Here is an 18,535-nt window from a genome sequence, read left to right as displayed (position 1 = left end):
CAAGATTAAAAACCTGCCGTGAGTAAAGCTAAAAAGGAACAGCATACTTCGATTGTGCACGGACTATCTGGGTTAATTTTTCATCCAGGACGATTTTCTTTGTCAACCAAATCCGTGTCATGTCAGAGTCACCGCTGTGATCATCAGGGTAATGGCTGGTTGGCTTTCATGCTGGAAGATGATCCAGTAAATGTTGTGTGTCCTGATCACAGAGCGCTCTAATCACCCCCACCTGGATGATGTTACTCACTGAAAAGCAGGGGTGCAAAGTGACCCACCTACAAAACCGCAGCTTCTCTGGTGACTACGCTCTCAAATCATGGCATCGGTGGACAGAATGCCTTATGTCATACAGTCTCATTGCATCCATTTAACTATAAATGCACTTCTATCAGATGGTGATGACATGTCAGGTCCTTGTGAATCACCGCGCGCTGGGCAGAGAACGAGGCGCTGCCGATTATCCTATAGCTCCTAATTATCTGGATTAGGCAGTGTTCGGAAAATCTAATGCAGAAAATTGAAACTTCAAAAAAGATAAGAGATTTCTGGCTAATATAAAGGAAACTAACTAGACATTTTCCAGGCAAAAAAAGCCCCCGGTGCTGTGAGCATGTTACCTTATCAAGCTGAGACACCACCTCCCACAAGAGGCCGTGCAGGACCGAGAGCTCCCGGCCAAGGTCGATGTAACCTTCAAATCCCGGCGTGTTCGAGATGGTATCTGGGTTGGAGATCTCTTGGAGAAAACGTTTCATCCCACCCCACTCGTGCTCCAAGAAGTCGTTCATGAAGGCCATGTACTCTTCCTTATTGCCAAATCTGTATTACAAGTGAAACGATAAAACGTAACAATACGGAGTACGGGTTGCACTGTCTGTAGAGGGTGAGGATTTTATCTATGGTCTGCCATGACATGTTACAACACAATCAAGACCACACGGGTCCCTCCAGGACTTTCATGCATAAAGTGCTGCCATATTGTAACATATATGACCTGGGAACGCTGCAGGCAGCAAGGATGACAGACGGCCCGAAGAGACAAATCTACATGCTGGAGTATGGCGGGACGTTAGATTCAGGCAGGATCGCAAAATGTATAACAGCAGCAAAGTCAAAGTGGATGAGGTCTGCGCAAACTTCATCCGAACACTGCGCAAAACCTCATCCGGACGCCGCGCAAAACCTCATCTGGATGCCGCGCAAAACCTCATCTGGATGCCGTGCAAAACCTCATCCGAACACTGCGCAAAATCTCATCCGGGCGCCGCGCAAAACCTCATCTGGATGCCGCGCAAAACCTCATCCAGATGCAGCGCAAAACCTCATCCGAACACTGCGCAAAACCTCAACCGAACACTGCGCAAAACCTCATCCGGACGCCGCGCAAAACCTCATCCGGACGCCGCGCAAAATCTCATCTGAACACTGCGCAAAATCTCATCCGGATGCCGTGCAAAACCTCATCCGAACACTGCGCAAAACCTCATCCGAACACTGCTCAAAACCTCATCCGGACGCCGCGCAAAACCTCATCCGGACGCCGCGCAAAACCTCATCCGAACACTGCGCAAAATCTCATCCGAACACTGCGTAAAATCTCATCCGGACGCCGCGCAAAACCTCATCTGGATGCCGCGCAAAACCTCATCCGGACGCCACGCAAAACCTCATCCGGATGCAGCGCAAAACCTCATCCGGATGCAGCGCAAAACCTCATCCGAACACTGCGCAAAATCTCATCTGAACACTGCGCAAAATCTTATCCGGGCGCCGCGCAAAACCTCCTCTGGATGCCGCGCAAAACCTCATCCGGACGCCGCGCAAAACCTCATCTGGATGCCGCGCAAAACCTCATCTGGATGCCGCGCAAAACCTCATCTGGATGCCGCGCAAAACCTCATCTGGATGCCGTGCAAAACCTCATCCGAACACTGCGCAAAATCTCATCTGAACACTGCGCAAAATCTCATCCGGGCGCCGCGCAAAACCTCATCTAGATGCCGCGCAAAACCTCATCCGGACGCCGCGCAAAACCTCATCTGGACGCCGCGCAAAACCTCATCTGGATGCCGCGCAAAACCTCATCCAGACGCCGCGCAAAACCTCATCCGAACACTGCGCAAAACCTCATCCGAATACCGCGCAAAACCTCATCCAGACGCCGCGCAAAACCTCATCCAAACACTGCGCAAAACCTCATCCAAACACTGCGCAAAACCTCATCCAGACGCCGCGCAAAACCTCATCCAGACGCCGCGCAAAACCTCATCCGAACACTGCGCAAAACCTCATCCGAACACTGCGCAAAACCTCATCCAGATGCCGCGCAAAACCTCATCCAGACGCCGCGCAAAACCTCATCCGAACACTGCGCAAAACCTCATCCGAACACTGCGCAAAACCTCATCCAGACGCCGCGCAAAACCTCATCCAGACGCCGCGCAAAACCTCATCCGAACGCCGCACAAAACCTCATCCGGACGCAGCGCAAAATCTCATCCAGACGCTGCGGAAATTTCCTGCATAGAAAATGACGGCAGATTTGTTGCAGACTTTTTCCATTGAGTTTAAATTTACAACAGGTTCCAGTTTATTTTTCACATTTCCTGCATGTTCCCACTGGGACATACCACAGTCCTCCCGCAACAATAATGCTGTGGATATCATGTAGTTTTTTACATTGCAAAGGTTAAACTACCCAGGGCCAGCAGCAAGTTAAACAGACAAGCAGCAGATTTCATATGAGCAGCTTTGGTCAATTTACGCTGCGGATATTTTTGTATCAGATATTTGACATTTATTCGGCACATAAATACATAATGAAATATTTGCTGTATTCGTCATTTGGAAACGTATTCCAAAATTAAAAAATCAATATATTAAACTGTTCCAGTGCGCTCATGGTAAAATTTCTCTGATCCCCTGAGAAGTCTCCACTATAACTTGTCGTCATAAGTCAGCGCTGCAGCCAATCCTAGGCTACAGTGGTCACATGTAATATGTCATTGAAGGATGCTCGATGTACAGAGACCATCAAGGGCAAAACTCACATTACCACAAAGTGCCAGGAAAGGAGGGTATGAAGTTTTTATTTTTGTAGACAAATCTTTAGCAGCAAATCTGCAGAAGCCACAAGTGCTTCCACTACGGATTTCCCTGCAGAAAACCCTCTACATGTCAACCTACCCTCTGTGATGCATATAGCACCTCTTTGTATTCATCATGGGCATAAAGAGCCTTACAAGTGCTTAAAGGGAATATGTCAGTAGGTTTTTGCTACCTTATCTGAGAACAGCATGAAATAGGCAAAGAGATCCTGAATCCAAGGATGTATCACTTAGATTACTGGGTGCAGTCATTCTCACACAATCAGAATTTTTAGATTTAGCCATGTAGCAGAGCTGAGAGAGCTGGCCCCGCCCACACCAGCTCTATAGAGAATGTACATTGACAGTGAAGTGTCAATCAGACGAGGGGCCGTGCTGGACTTCTGTGTGAGTGACATTGTAGTCAGTGCAATTAGATGTCCTGCTGCTTAAACAAACATTGCAAATAAACAACAGATCAGACTGTGACAAGACAGGCATCCTTGAATTCTATGTTTTAATCCTTGCAGCATGCTGACTTCAGATTACTGTCACGGTCGTCTCCCTGCTTTTTAAAGGCTAGTGACAGGTTTTGGATTGGCGTCTATCATTTCCATCTGAGACTTTACACTTAAAACAAAATTTCCTTTCTTTTGGTGCTTTATGAATTAATGTTAGTTTTGTTGCCAGCAGCTCATAGCAGTGCAGGTCAGCTGTAGCTGCCGTGATCCCATGCCCCTTTAGATTTAACTAGAGGGGTTTTCCCAGTAATCCTTGCTGTTGATAGAATTCATTCTGTTCTGGCAATCCTGCTGTAAGGAGCTGCTGGTGTACTGTCCTGTGCCCATCCAAATTCTACTTTGGAGTCCGTCTGCAGATGTAGATTTTGGTGTTCATATCCTTCTGTTTAACCCCCTGTGTGTCTTTCCTTTCCTTCTGTGTTTATTAGAGTAGGGGTGGGACTAGTGTTTCCCACCGGTCATCTCACTAGCCAAGGAATTTGCAGGGCTAGTGAGGGATTAGGTATCCGGCTCGGCAATGAGTTGAAACACCCTGTATAAGGACGCAAGGGAGCTTAGGTACAGCTTATGGAGAGTGCAGAAGGTGTCCCTTCCCCCTTCACCTTAGGTGTCCCCTGTGTTTCCCTTTGTGTTTGGAGTCTTTTGTGGTGGGTTAGACACCTGTAAGTCTGAACACCAGTGTTACGCGGTGCTTTTGAATTTCTGAGTGTGACACTTACATAGCAAAAACCTGCTGACAGATTCCCTTTAAAAAGCGCAAATTAACTTGAGGATTTAACCCTAATTACTGTCCCTAGATTCAAATGCATCGAGGATACATGCAGAAATGATACATGTGTAAAGAACGTGATTGATAGTGGATGGGAACTCTTTATTGACAACACACTTACTTGGCAAAGTTGGCGAGGTTCTGGATCACTTTGGCTATGAGTGTCAATGTCCGGGAAGTGCGATCATCAGGATATTCCTGCATCAGGCCGAACAGACTGGGGGACATGATTGACGGACAGAGGAACCGGAGGAACAGGGAGGCGCTGATCAGCCGCTCACTGATATCTTGCTTCCCCCTATTGATACATTGTTGTTTCCAAGATGCAAACACTTCTTTCAGCTCCCTGGGAAAAACACTGCAAGAAAACAGAGAAATGGAATGAGAAGATCCAACCTCGCAATGTCTACACCAGGACCGATCCAGCACTCAGAACTGTCGGATTCAGTTTGCAGATCCCGGATGTGACGCCATATTCTGCAGCTGGTATAATTAGATGACATTTAGATTGGGACTAATGAGCCATCGGTGTAACTGGAAGGGGCGAATAATATTAATAAAGAGGTTATATTTGTCCTTTGAGTTTATGCAACAACCACAGAGAGTGCACGGAGATAGACAAGGAGTTCTGTGTGATGCAAACACATCCAATTATTGTGCGGAGAAACAAAAGCCGCATTCAGCCTGACATAAAAGGCATTGCCACCATTACAACGTGGTGCGGTGACAATGTGACCGAGCTTGGCACGTGCTCAAAACAACAGTTTTTTTTCCCCTTTCAATAGGTCTGCTATGTTCTTGACATTTTCGGGCTACCTGTGTGACACCATCTGTTCTGAGGCTACGATTTCCAAAAAATGTCTGACAGCCCGCAGACAGTTTCCGAACCCCCACTACTCCCACTGCACGCACTTCATTTCTCATGGAAAGAACATTTAAAGGGGATTCGTCACATTTTTTATCCTCTTAGATATAATCTCATTAGATTCTTGCAGGCATGTTTACGGTATGAGTAGCTGTGTGCCATGAGAGCCCAACAGATCCATAGAGGAATAAAGGCATACCTCTGGAATACTTACAAAATATATTTGCCAAGTTTCTTAAAGGGAATCTGTCAACAGGTTTTTGCTATGTAACCTGAGAGCAGCACGATGTAGTGAAAGAGATCCTGATTCCAGAGATGTGTCACTTACTGGGCTGTGTTTTGCTGTTTCAACACAATCAGTGTTTTATCACAGATTATCACTAGATTATCACTAAAGGACTTGGTGTCTCAGGCCTCCTAGCCCAAGAAAGCACCCACCACTGATTGCCAGCTTTCTGTATAAATTGGAGTATAACGTAGACACAGAGACCCGGATTCCAGGCTATGCATTGCTGTTTTAGTACAATCAGTGTTTTATCAAAAGTTATCACTAAAAGGACTAGGTGTGTTATGATCCGGAACCATGGAAGACCACCATAAATCATTGGTAAAAGGTGACAAGAGCATTGGCAACTAATCTGGCCACCATCCCCTTGCTAACCATCAACACTAGAAGTAGCCGAGGGGTGAACTAACATCCTGTGCACCACGAACCCAGCCGGAGAACTAGCTATCCTAAAGGAAGGAAAGATGAATAACTCTCTGCTTCAGAAAATAGATAAAGAATAGCAAGCCCCCCACATTCAAAGACTGCGGTGATATAGGAAAACACAATACACAGATAGATGATAGGATTAGCAAAAGGTGAGGCCCTACTGACTAAATAGGACAGGACAGGAAAGGGACTGATGGTGGCCAGAGAAAAACCCTGCAAAAATCCAAGAACCTGATAGTACAAAAGGCCCTCAGATCACTAGATCTGAACTCCGTCCTATACCAGGCGCTCTTGTCATACCAATGAACAGAAAGCAGGAACCATTACAAATTTAGGAAGCAACAAACACATGGACTAATAGGAGCAATACTCCAAACATAGCTGCAGGGAGCTTCCCAGCTGAGCAACTGAGAGGGAAGAGCCCTACATGCAAATAAACTGAAAACAACAACAGTAAATGACAAACTCAGATAAGAGCAAAAAGAACCAAAGAACAAATAAAGAGCCAAGCACTTATCTGGGGTAGATGTGGCCTGAAGCAGGATGAGCAGGATGGTGAACAAAGAACAACTGACATCCGGCATAGCCTGCTATCAGACCAGGGTTTAAATAAGCAGAGAGTTAGCAATGGAAACTCCCATTGCTCAACACACCTGGTCTCTGTCCAAACCATTCCTGGCCACAAGAGGGAGCCTCACAGCAGCAAAAGCATAACTGACATTCACAACATAGGTGTGTCTTGGGTCTCCTAGTCCAAGCAAGCAGCCACCACTGATTGCCAGCTTTCTGTGTTCATTGTATAGTAACAGAAAGCTGCTAATCAGTGGTGTGGGTGGGTTATACAGGGCTCAACATTCAGACCTCTGCAGCTCAGAAAATAATTGATTCTATAACAACTTCTGGTCTCAGTAAACTAAGTGACACATTGCTGGAATCAGGGTATCTGCCCCTACATCATGCTGCTGTCAGATTACATAGCAAAAATATGCTGACAAATTCCCTTTAAGGAAGTTTCCTGTCAAAGACTGGTATGCAGATCCCCAAAAACATGGATGAAAAAAATTCATGCCTATGTGCGGCCATGTCGTTACATCTATGGCTAGGTGCAGTGGACATGGGAATCAGCATCTGTGGATAGGCTGTAAATACATAGAGAATCCAAAAAAAACCCCTGTTTCCTAATTTAATTTAAAGGTTAGACTAAAGGCCCATGTACATGGACTAATGTCTGCCCATAAGTGAGGGCAAAATAACTATGTATAAGGACTCATTACAGCCCATTCACACACAGGATAACAAAATTGAATGGGGACAGAATGATCGGTAAAGGGTTTGTCCCCTTTTAGAAACTGTTATACCATATGCAGCAATGGTTATAAAAAACCCCCAACAAACTGAGCACTTACGCTTCGTGGTTTAAGCGTTGGCTGAGTCACTGACCCAATTGTTTGGCTGCAGCGGTAATGTCGCGTCAACAGTGCTGTAGCCAATCACTGAGCTCAGCGGACAAATTAGGAGGGGTTTTTGGCATCTAATAGGACCACTCTGATTTATCATGTAAACACAGATTGAACTTGCCAATTTTGGTGAGACCAGTTGACCATGTTATGTGTACGGGGTACCACAACATAATCCTTCGGGGAACACAAGGATTGGGTGTGCTGAATTTTGAGAGCTGATTCTTTTGTTCCCAGAGGTGATATGGTACGGTGGCTTTCTTCCCTCTCCCCACTGGTAACACATGCATATAGGTGTCAAAAGGTACAGCTAGCGGCCATTCGAGTCCTGGGTAACCAGCTATTGATGGTGTAGGACTACCTTTAAACAGCATTTGCTCAAGGAGCTTCCAAAAGAACATGACCCCTTCAAGATTTCTGATTTAGTAAAAACGTACGGTACATTCCCCCCGAAATAACAATTCTAGAACATCTTTTCCCACAACTCGGTGTTGTGGCGTTTCTCTTACGGATAAATTGGGTCTTTCCAATTGGGGGGAGTGTCGTTAAACAGTCAGTATCGTCAGTATAAAATGATATATGGACACGCCTTTTAAAAAGGGAAAAGTAACGCCCAGTTGTTACTTTATTTGTAAATTTGTTGGAGAAATAACAGAGGAACCTCACAATGCAAAAGATCTGTAAGGAAAACTGCTCCGGAATTGTTATATGACGGGAAGTACGAGCATTTAGTAAGACGTCTTATCTGTCGGGTCCTATACACATTGCATTTCCCCACCAGGGCATGAGCCGATGTCCACATCATGGTGGTCCTGTCATATACACGACCCGCTGGGTGGCGTACCAGTAAGAATTGATGATTTTACAGAAAGCCAGCTCGCAGCACATCTTCAGGTTACTCTGATGCTCGTGGAGCTCGCTGGACGAGCATTTACTGGGATCCACCTCGCAGTTCTCGTCTGACTCGTACAGAGCCTTGATAAACTCACCTGAGAGAGGAGAAAGGAGACAAAACACAACATGAAGAATGGATGAGGACAAAAAAAGAAAAATCACTACAAATAAAGCCGCAGCCAAACCGATACGTACCGAGCGCATCGTGCAGGTATTTCTGCCCCACCAGTTTCAGATACTCTTCAATGGCTTTAGTGGCAAGTGTATTTTCCCTGAAGATTAAGACATCATGGTCACCGCACCGCTCCACCTCTGACATCACCAGATCGGTCAGGAAGTCCTAAGAAGAAAACACTTCATTAACCAGCAGTTTTCATAGATTAGATCCATTTTTTATTTTCTAGAAACACCACCACTAACTTGCAGGTCACGTTGAGCTCAACCCTAGTCATTTCCATGGGACAGGCTTAAATACCAACCACAATGTGAACAATTCAATCCAAAAAAGGCTCTAGGACATTATGTGCCAATTATGTGCTGCCAAAAGATGTAAACTGGCAGCTCCTGAACTGAAGCACCTGGGCCGGCATCCGGGGAAAGAACAAATATCCATGTCAGTGTAAAGAGATGGTGAATGCTTTTATAGTTTACTGTAAACTGGACGTCATTGCTTTCTAAGTAGGGAGCATTATGATGCATGCATACAACGCAATGGCCACTGTACATGTATACTTATGTTTGTTTTGTGCTTCTAGTGTCACGAGGGTGCTACAACGGAGAGTGGTTCCTCCGACTTCTGGTGTCAGGAGATCACCGCGCAGGGCTTCATACACAGATGCTCCACACTAATGCTGGCTGTGCAGATTCACCTTTATCCAGCGCTGCTAGGGTTAAGTAGAACCTCTGGTCTCCTGAAACTCTGAATGAAATGGATGGCAGCTGTTCTCTATTGCTAATTAGCTCTGCTAGAAAGGTCTTTCCTCCTAGTCCAGGTACAGTAATTGCTGGTGATAGTTTCTGCTTACTTTGCCTCTAGAGGGAACCTGTGAGCTGAGGACCAGGAAACCATTCTCAGAACATTTGCTGTGTGAAAGTTGTGTTTCTCCCTTTCTTAAGGTCCAGTCACACTAAGCAACTTACCAGCGATCCCAACAACGATAGGGATCGCTGGTAAGTTGCTAGGAGGTTGCTGGTGAGCTGTCACACTGCGACGCTCCAGCGATCCCACCAGCAACCTGACCTGGCAGGGATCGCTGGAGCGTGGCTACACGAGTTGCTGGTGAGCTCACCAGCAACCAGTGACCAGCCACACGTGCAGAGAGCAGGGAGCAGCGCACACTGAGCGCTGGCTCCTTGCTCTCCTAGTTACAGCACACATCGGGTTAATTACCTGATGTGTGCTGCAGCTAATGTGCACAGAGCAGGGAGCAGCGCACACTGCTTACCGCTGGCTCCTTGCTCTCCTAGTTACAGCACACATCGGGTTAATTAACCCGATGTGTCCTGCAGCTACATGTTTACAGAGCAGGAGCCGACACTGACCGTGAGAGCGGCGGAGGCTGGTATCAAAGGTAAATATCGGGTAACCAAGGACAGGGCTTCTTGGTTACCCGATGTTTACATTGGTTACCAGTCTCTGCAGAAGCCGGCTCCTGCTGCCTGCACATTTAGTTGTTGCTGTCTCGCTGTCACACACAGCGATCTGTGCTTCACAGCAGGACAGCAACAACTAAAAAATGGTCCAGGACATTCAGCAACGACCAACGACCTCACAGCAGGGGCCAGGTTGTTGCTGGATGTCACACACAGCAACATCGCTAGCAACGTCACAAAAGTTGTTCGTTAGCAGCGATGTTGCTAGCGATGTTGCTTAGTGTGACGGTACCTTTAGTCTTTTTGTTTTCTATCTCTGTTCCGTTCCTCATTATTACCTATTGTTGTATGGAGTGCTTTCTATGATTACTGTTTATTTTACCCTTGTTTGTCTAGTCCTATCTGTGTCTTTAATTTAGAGCCAGACTAGCGCTCCCGCTGCCCTGCACACTATACAGGGCCGAGTCCAGGAAAAGACAGGTTTAGGCACGTGATCGGCGACGGGGTATGAGAACCTGTATAGGGACATTAAGGAGTGCAGTGATTAGCCTCAGGTGAGTTTAGGAGGTGACCCTGCTCCCCTTTCCCTAGCGCCAGGGCCCACTGTTGTAACATGTACCCTGTGTGTTGCGGCGCTCGCTGGGGGTTCCAGTGTACCTGGCAGAACCCTGGTAGTCACTGCGTGACAACTAGCTGCACACAGTTCATGAAATTTGTGCAAAAATAAAAATGCTGTATTTCTGGCCTTAACCTCCGTTGTCGCATGTTTCCAGAAAATGTTGCAAAATTTGTGCAAAATATCAGCCGTACATAAAATCACTTCAGGGAGGGGCACTGGAGTCCATTTGCATCAAGTTTTTGCGTATTTTTTTGTTTTGTTTTGTAAAAAAAAAAAAAAAATTTGCTGAAAACATTCATTTTAAAATGCCAAACTGTTGCCCACAAGGAAACATTTGAAATATAAATTACAGTATATACTCTAGTATAAGCAGAGTTTTTCAACCCATGTTTAATGCTAAAAAAAAGCCCCCCCCGGTTTATACTCAAGTGAGGTTCACACAAAACGTTCTTCTCGCCTGTCCTCCGTTTCAGCGGTGTCCTCTTACTGGCTTCTTGCGGACCGCAGGCACATAGACCCCTCAATGATCTTGGCCAGTTCAGGGGGCCACCGCTGCCATCAGTGCTTTACTTTATTTGAATGCTTTGTGGCGCAGCAAGACATTAAATTGAAGTAAAGTGCTGTCGGCAGCGGTGGCCCTGGCCAAGATCATCGAGGGGTCTATGTGCCTGCGTCCGCAAGAAGCCAGTAAGAGGACACCACTGGAACAGAAGACAGGTGAGAAGAACGTTTTGTGTTTGTGTGTGTATGTGAACAATGGCATAATAGGGGACAAGATGGAGGACATTACTAAAACATGGGGCAGATTACTACAGGATGGGGACAAGGATAGGGCACATTACTACAGGGCACATGGAAGGGGTACATTACTACAGGGCACATGGAAGGGGCACATTACTACAGGAGACAAGGATGGGGAACATTACATTATACACATGGTTAGGGCACATTACTACAGGAAACAAGGATGGGGAACATTACATTATACACATGGATGGGGCACATTACTGCAGGGCACTAGGATGGGGAACATTACATTTTATTGGTATCTATTTTTGTTTTTAAAATTTAAGAGTAGCTGCTGCATTTCCCACCCTAGGCTTATACGCAAGTCAATATGTTTTCCCAGTTTTTTGTGTCAAACTTGGGTGCCTCAGATTATACTCGGGTCGGCTTATACTCGAGTATATATGGTAGGCAAAGTCGTAAAATAGACTTAAAAAAATGAGCAAATTGAGAGAAGAATAAGTCGCAAAAGAAATAACAGGCAAAAAAACCACTAAAAAAGTAGTAACAGTAAGGCTCTGTGGCCACGTTGCGTATTTGCATGCAGTTACGCTGCGTATTGCACCGCAGCATAACTGCATGCGTCCTGCATCCCCAGCACAATCTATGAAGATTGTGCATAATCCATGTGCACGTTACATTTTAGAACGCAGCGATTTGCATGCTGACAAATCACTGCGTTCTAAAAAGCAACATGTCACTTATTCCGTGCAGTTTGGATGCTGCTTCCGCTCTGTCTATGGTGGGGGCTGCATCCAGAGCGCATGAAATCGGCTTTTTTACTGCATTCATTACGCAGTGTTTCTGCGGCGATTTGAAGCGCACGTTGTGACGGGAGTGTACAACAGAGCAAAGGATGGACGAGGCCGAGGGACGATCCAACAGGTTTATTCACAAGGACACTGGAACAGCACACGATAAGTCCACGTAAAACAGATTCGGGGGCCCTTCCCGACAATCCTCGGACCGGATAACAAAGTAATCGTCCTTACAGTAGTCCAAAGAGTTCCACACAATCCCACGGGCCACTGATCTCCAGTCTGTAACTGTCCATACACCGGCTCTAGGATCCAGCCTCAGCTATTCTCTCCCAGAGGATCAATCTTCCTTCTTCAAGTTTCACACAGACTGACTGAATCTCCCAGGTAAGCAGAGTTTACACTAGTTGGACTCTAGGCCCACCTCCCCCTACTCCCAGGGATGGAAGTGCCTCAAGAGGATATAACCTTGCATTTTAGGGGGTGATTAGCTACAACAATAGAAATGTACACAGAAGTAGTTCAAATAAGACAATGAACCCAGCTTGAAATAGGAATCTGTACAGCATATACAGTGAGAGGGTAAATTACATCTTCACACACGTGTGCTGTTCAAATCGCTGCAGAGATTTCTGCAGGGACACAACGCAACATGGACACATAGCCTAATAATGAATTGGGCCTAAAGATCTAAGAGTCAAGGTTTCAGAAGTGTTAATTTTTGAAAATGCAAATAAATATTCACTAAACTGCAACGATCAGTGTGAACTCTGCCTAGCCGGAAAAAAAATAAAATAAACGTTCAGTTCTGATGAAGGGCATCTGCAATCATCCTATTATCGCGAAGATATTATAAAGACTTCAGGTCTCATGTTCCCTGCCTGCAGATTCCCAAAACTTCGGCTAGAACTCACGTGTTTTAACAAATGCCAGTAATGAAAGCCATGTGCAGAGACCGCTCACAGCGCAGCTCCTGATAAGTGCGCGCTCTGCCCAAAATTGCCAAAAATTATGGAGAAATTAAATCTTGCGATGCTGCAGAACAATTGGGTTTTTATGTGATGTTTCTATGAGCAATTACATCTATTCATTGTGTGTTGCAGCGATCTTTATGTAAACTACAGAGAAAAAAAAAAAAGAGAGAAGTGATTAGGAATTTACTGGTGAGAAATGTTCTCCAACAGCTCGGCAATCTGTAATCCAGGCCGGCAAACACTTCCAAGTGCGCAGCGTGTTAACTCAAAGATGTCAACGCAAGTAATCAGTATCATAAAATAGGATCACAAAGGGATTAATCAGAAGATTAACTTCGGAGGAATAATAACTTTTTTTTTCCTCTTTTACAAATGAACAAAAACATTTAGTGCCATTCAGAGTCACAAAGGAAAGTTTACGTCTTTCTACTTGAAGGAGAGCAATAATCAGCATAAAAATGTTCATTTTAGTTGCGTTTGCATTCCGAGAAATTCAGGTGTAGCTGCAGCTAACGTGTGCCGATCCCTTACCATAGAACCTGTAGAAAAGCATGGTCTTGCTGCACTTATCCTTTGATTTTGGTGCACCAACTACTCTACCATGTTCATGACCTGTCCTAATGTTTATGCTTGGCGTATTGGTATCAACTTTTTATGGAGGATGGTATTTCTTCATCACCACTCTACCAGGACTACAGGTGCTGGACCTCCCATTTCCTTATTTTCCAGCATGCCACTGTCCAGCGATAACGCCTGGCCCGAACTTAAAGCCTCTCTGTAAATCTCTTCATATAAAAATTAAGTTGCTCCTACAGAAATCACTTCTAAGTGACTGCCAATTGGTGTCTTCCTTCAATACAACTTGCTGTTCTCTGCCTGATGTTGAGTCTAATCTGTTTCTAGCAGCAAAGAGAGATTCTAAGAAGTAGGGGTAGCTTTGGTCTCTCTGCTCCTGCTCTCCTGTCTATCAAACTGGCATAGAGAGAGCGGCAAGCTTTCAGCTCAGGGCAGACATTAGACAAAAGCAAAAGCAGTGCATGGTGGAGAAGGAGGGAAGCTGAGCTGATAAGTTTGTTCTAGTACCTATAGCGCTGGCAGAATACTCATTAGGAGTAGAGAGGAGTGAATACGTGGACGTTTGGTTCGGTGGGTTCAGTTGGACTTTAGATAAAGTTCGGTTTGGGACCTGGACTTGACCTGAACTCCAATGGAAATCACTAATTGGGCAGTTCCAGTCTCCACCCTCATGCAGCCAGCCATAAACCGATCACTTCTGAGGGCGTTTTTTTTTCCATCTATTATTTTTTTGGTGCACACTACATCCGATCACACTGTTACCCTCAGTGTGAGCTGCTCAACACTGCAAGCGTCTCACACTGAGCGTATTCAAGGAGAGCAATGCTTGCAAGAGTGATTTGCATACGTAAAGCACCCGAACTTCGAACCCTGTTTTTTTTTTTTTGTAAAGTCTGTATTTGGTACAAGCCCCGAACCTTGGGTTTGCTCATCTCTACTAATACGTTAGTTCTAGTACCTACAGTGCTGGCAGAATACTCATTAGCAAGAAATGGCCACCGAAAAGGAGTGAATGGCAAGTTATAGAGCAGAGAATAGGGACAGTTCATAGGTATACCAGACCAGTATGAGCACCAAAAGCAAATACACCTGGCTGTGAAAGATGAGGGCAGCAAGTCTGCGCGTTTCTGTATTAAAGGGCAAGTATGATATAAAGGAGTTGGTCTGACCTTTAAAATAAATAAGTAAAATATATATATATATAATTTTTTTCTTTCCTGACCAATAGTTGTGCCTCTTAATGCAGCGCAGCAACACTCAAATTGATGGGATTGAATGAAAATAACCAACACCACAAAAAATAGAATCAAATCTAGTGTAACCGGTATAACAAATCACTTTTTAGGTGCAAAAATGTAACCATAGCACACATACAGACATTATATATATATATATATTATATATAAATGAGGAAAAAAACAAGGAAATCCAGCAAGGACTCAGCAAACCAGGATTAGGGTAACACTTTCATTTTTTTATTGAGCTTCAAAAAATAAAGACCCACAAGGATCAGGAACCAATGTGATTGGTAGAGAAGTAGCGCAAATGGGACTACGCGTTTCGGCGGTCTTGTCCTCCTTGTCGCTGTGAAGAAAACGGACCAGACCGCCGAAACGCGTAGTCCCATTTGCGCTACTTCTCTGCCATTCACATTGGTTCCTGATCCTTGTGGGTCTTTTTTATTTTTTGAAGATCAATAAAGAAATGAAAGTTTTACTCCAATCCTGGTTTGCGGAGTCCTTGCTGGATTTCCTTGTTGTTTCCTCATACCAATGGATTGTCTCCTATCCCAGCCCGTGCAGGAACTTAACTACCAGGTGGGAAGAGACCCGTGAGCTTCATTGCTGGAGCTGGATGTTGGCTTACATATCCTGAGATATATTATATATGTGTGTGTGTCTGTGTCTGTGTGTGTGTGTGTGTCTGTGTGTCTGTGTGTCTGTGTGTGTGTGTGTGTCTGTGTGTCTGTGTGTGTGTGTGTGTCTGTGTGTCTGTGTGTGTGTGTCTGTGTGTGTGTGTGTGTCTGTGTGTCTGTGTGTGTGTGTGTGTCTGTGTGTGTGTGTGTGTCTGTGTGTCTGTGTGTGTGTGTGTCTGTGTGTGTGTCTGTGTGTGTGTCTGTGTGTGTGTCTGTGTGTGTGTGTGTCTGTGTGTGTGTGTGTCTGTGTGTGTGTGTCTGTGTGTGTGTCTGTGTGTGTGTCTGTGTGTGTGTCTGTGTGTGTGTCTGTGTGTGTGTCTGTGTGTGTGTCTGTGTGTGTGTCTGTGTGTGTGTCTGTGTGTGTGTCTGTGTGTGTGTGTCTCTATCTATATCTATATCTATCTATATCTATCTATATTATATATATATTATATATAAAGAAAACTTTGAATGAGAAGGTGTGTCCAAACTTTTGGTCAGTACTGTATATAGCACAGACCAAAAGTTTGGACACACTTCATTCAAAGAGTTTTCTTTATTTTCGTGACTCTGAAAATTGTACATTTATATTGAAAGCATCAAAACTATGAATTAGCACATGTGGAATGAAATACTTAACAAAAAAGTGTGAAACAACTGAAAATATGTCTTTATATTCTAGGTTCTTCAAAGTAGCCACCTTTTGCTTTGATTACTTCTTTGCACGCTCCTGGCATTCTCTTGATGAGCTTCAAGAGGTAGTCACCGGAAATGGTTTTCCAACAGTCTTGAAGGAGTTCCTAGAGATGCTTAGCACTTGTTGGCCCTTTTACCTTCATTCTGTGGTCCAGCTCACCTCAAACCATCTCGATTGGGTTCAGGTCTGGTAACTGTGGAGGCCAGGTCATCTGGTGTAGCACCCCATCACTTTCCTTCTTAGTCAAATAGCCCTTACACAGCCTGGAGGTGTGTTTGGGGTCATTGTCCTGTTGAAAAAATAAATGATGGTCCAACTAAACGCAAACCGGATGGAATAGCATGCCGCTGCATGATGATGCTGTGGTAGCCATGCTGGTTCTGTATGCCTTCAATTTTGAATAAATCCCCAACAGTGTCACCAGCAAAGCCCCCCCACACCATCACACCTCCTCCTCCATGCGTCACGGTGGGAGCCAGGCATGTAGAGTCCATCCGTTCACCTTTTCTGCGTTGCACCAAGAGCCGGTGGTTGGATCCAAAGATCTCAAATTTGGACTCATCAGACCAAAGCACAGATTTCCACTGATCTAATGTCCATTCCTTGTGTTCTTTAGCCCAAACAAGTCTCTTCTGCTTGTTGCCTGTCCTTAACAGTGGTTTCCTAGCAGCTATTTTACCATGAAGGCCTGCTGCACAAAGTCTCCTCTTAACAGTTGTTCTAGAGATGTGTCTGCTGCTAGAACTGTGTGGCATTGACCTGGTCTCTAATCTGAGCTGCTGTTAACCTGCGATTTCTGAGGCTGGTGACTCGGATAAACTTATCCTCCGCAGCAGAGGTGACTCTTGGTCTTCCTTTCCTGGGACGGTCCTCATGTGAGCCAGTTTCTTTGTAGCGCTTGATGGTTTTTGCCACTGCACTTGGGGACGCTTTCAAAGTTTTCTCTATTTTTGAGACTGACTGACCTTCATTTCTTAAAGTAATGATGGCCACTCGTTTTACTTTACTTAGCTGCTTTTTTCTTGCCATAATACAAATTCTAGTCTATTCAGTAGGACTATCAGCTGTATCCACCAGACTTCTGCACAACACAACTGATGGTCCCAACCCCATTTATAAGGCCAGAAATCCCACTTATTAAACCTGACAGGGCACACCTGAGAAGTGAAGACCATTTCCGGTGACTACCTCTTGAAGCTCATCAAGAGAATGCAAAGAGTGTGCAAAGCAGTAATCACAGCAAAAGGTGGCTACTTTGAAGAACCTAGAATATAAAGACATATTTTCACTTGTTTCACACTTTTTTGTTAAGTATTTCATTCCACATGTGATAATTCATAGTTTTGATGCCTTCAATGTGAATCTACAATTTTCAGAGTCATGAAAATAAAGAAAACTCTTTGCATGAGGTGTGTCCAAACTTTTGATCTGTACTAATTATATATATATATATATATATATATATATAAATATATATATAAGCCAGTGCTGTCACTATGGGTTCTTTGCTTATTTGGTCCTTTTATTTCAAACTAAGAACCCTTTATGGGAGAGAAGAGAGAAGCGGAGATTTGCAGGTATAAACACATATAAACGCCTTACATTGCTGCCGTGCGTGCTCTGTAGCAGTGGTCTGTACACCAGGGACATTGCTAGCGCAAGGTACAAATATAGCAGTGTGTCTATGGAAACATGGGGCCAGGGTATTCTGCTCAGCTATTCGAAAACTGCGGTGTCCCTGAATGTCACCATCTAACAGGAAAACAGCCTGAGAAATATGCAAGGCATCAGGGAAGGAGCAGCCGGCTGCCGTTATCTGAGTGCCAGGCAGTAAATCTACACTATTGGAGAGTCTCTAGACATTGAGACACCCGTTCAGGTCAACATTACTATCATCACTGACAAGCAGCAATTACTTTTTCAGTATCGCGCTTGTCGATGAGAGATACGGCACTGTGTGGACATCTCTGTCGGAAAGATACAAAAAAGAAAATCTCTCTGCGTTCTGTATTATTTTTTGAGTTGTATCTAAAAAAAACCTAAAATGAAAATGGCAGCATTATACTGTAGATAACGGTCGGCTGATGGCCCATTTGGCTCATTGCCTGCTCTCCAAATGTTTCCAATGGGGGGGAGAGAAAGCTGCTGCAAAACGGCTCTGGAAATGGTTCATCTGCCAGGAGAATATTAGGACTGGGTGTTAAAATTCAGCATGCCCCATGATCCGAGGGTCCGGTTGACGTTGGTCTAATGTGCATGGGTTGCAGCTGGAAATGCTATTCTTGCCATCCTAAAGGTCGAAACCTTAATACAAAGCTCACAAGCTTG

The 18,535-nt window shown here is 44.8% G+C and overlaps 1 protein-coding gene across 8 annotated transcripts in view; it reads right to left on the bottom strand.

Annotated features, from left to right (window-relative positions):
* The window catches only part of RASAL2 (RAS protein activator like 2), a 272,881-nt gene that overhangs the window by 16,457 nt on the left and 237,889 nt on the right, over positions 1–18,535 (bottom strand). For all 8 annotated transcript variants that reach the window (XM_075320621.1, XM_075320623.1, XM_075320625.1 and 5 more), the window contains 4 exons: positions 8,506–8,650; positions 8,261–8,405; positions 4,501–4,737; positions 621–822 (listed from right to left, as the gene is read on the bottom strand). In XM_075320621.1, the coding sequence (XP_075176736.1) occupies positions 621–822; positions 4,501–4,737; positions 8,261–8,405; positions 8,506–8,650 (729 nt within the window). The remainder of the gene's footprint in view (positions 1–620; positions 823–4,500; positions 4,738–8,260; positions 8,406–8,505; positions 8,651–18,535) is intronic.

This window comes from Anomaloglossus baeobatrachus, chromosome 8, assembly GCF_048569485.1.
Source record: "Anomaloglossus baeobatrachus isolate aAnoBae1 chromosome 8, aAnoBae1.hap1, whole genome shotgun sequence".
Classification (NCBI taxonomy): domain Eukaryota; kingdom Metazoa; phylum Chordata; class Amphibia; order Anura; family Aromobatidae; genus Anomaloglossus; species Anomaloglossus baeobatrachus.
This window is presented reverse-complemented; position numbering and strand designations above follow the sequence as displayed.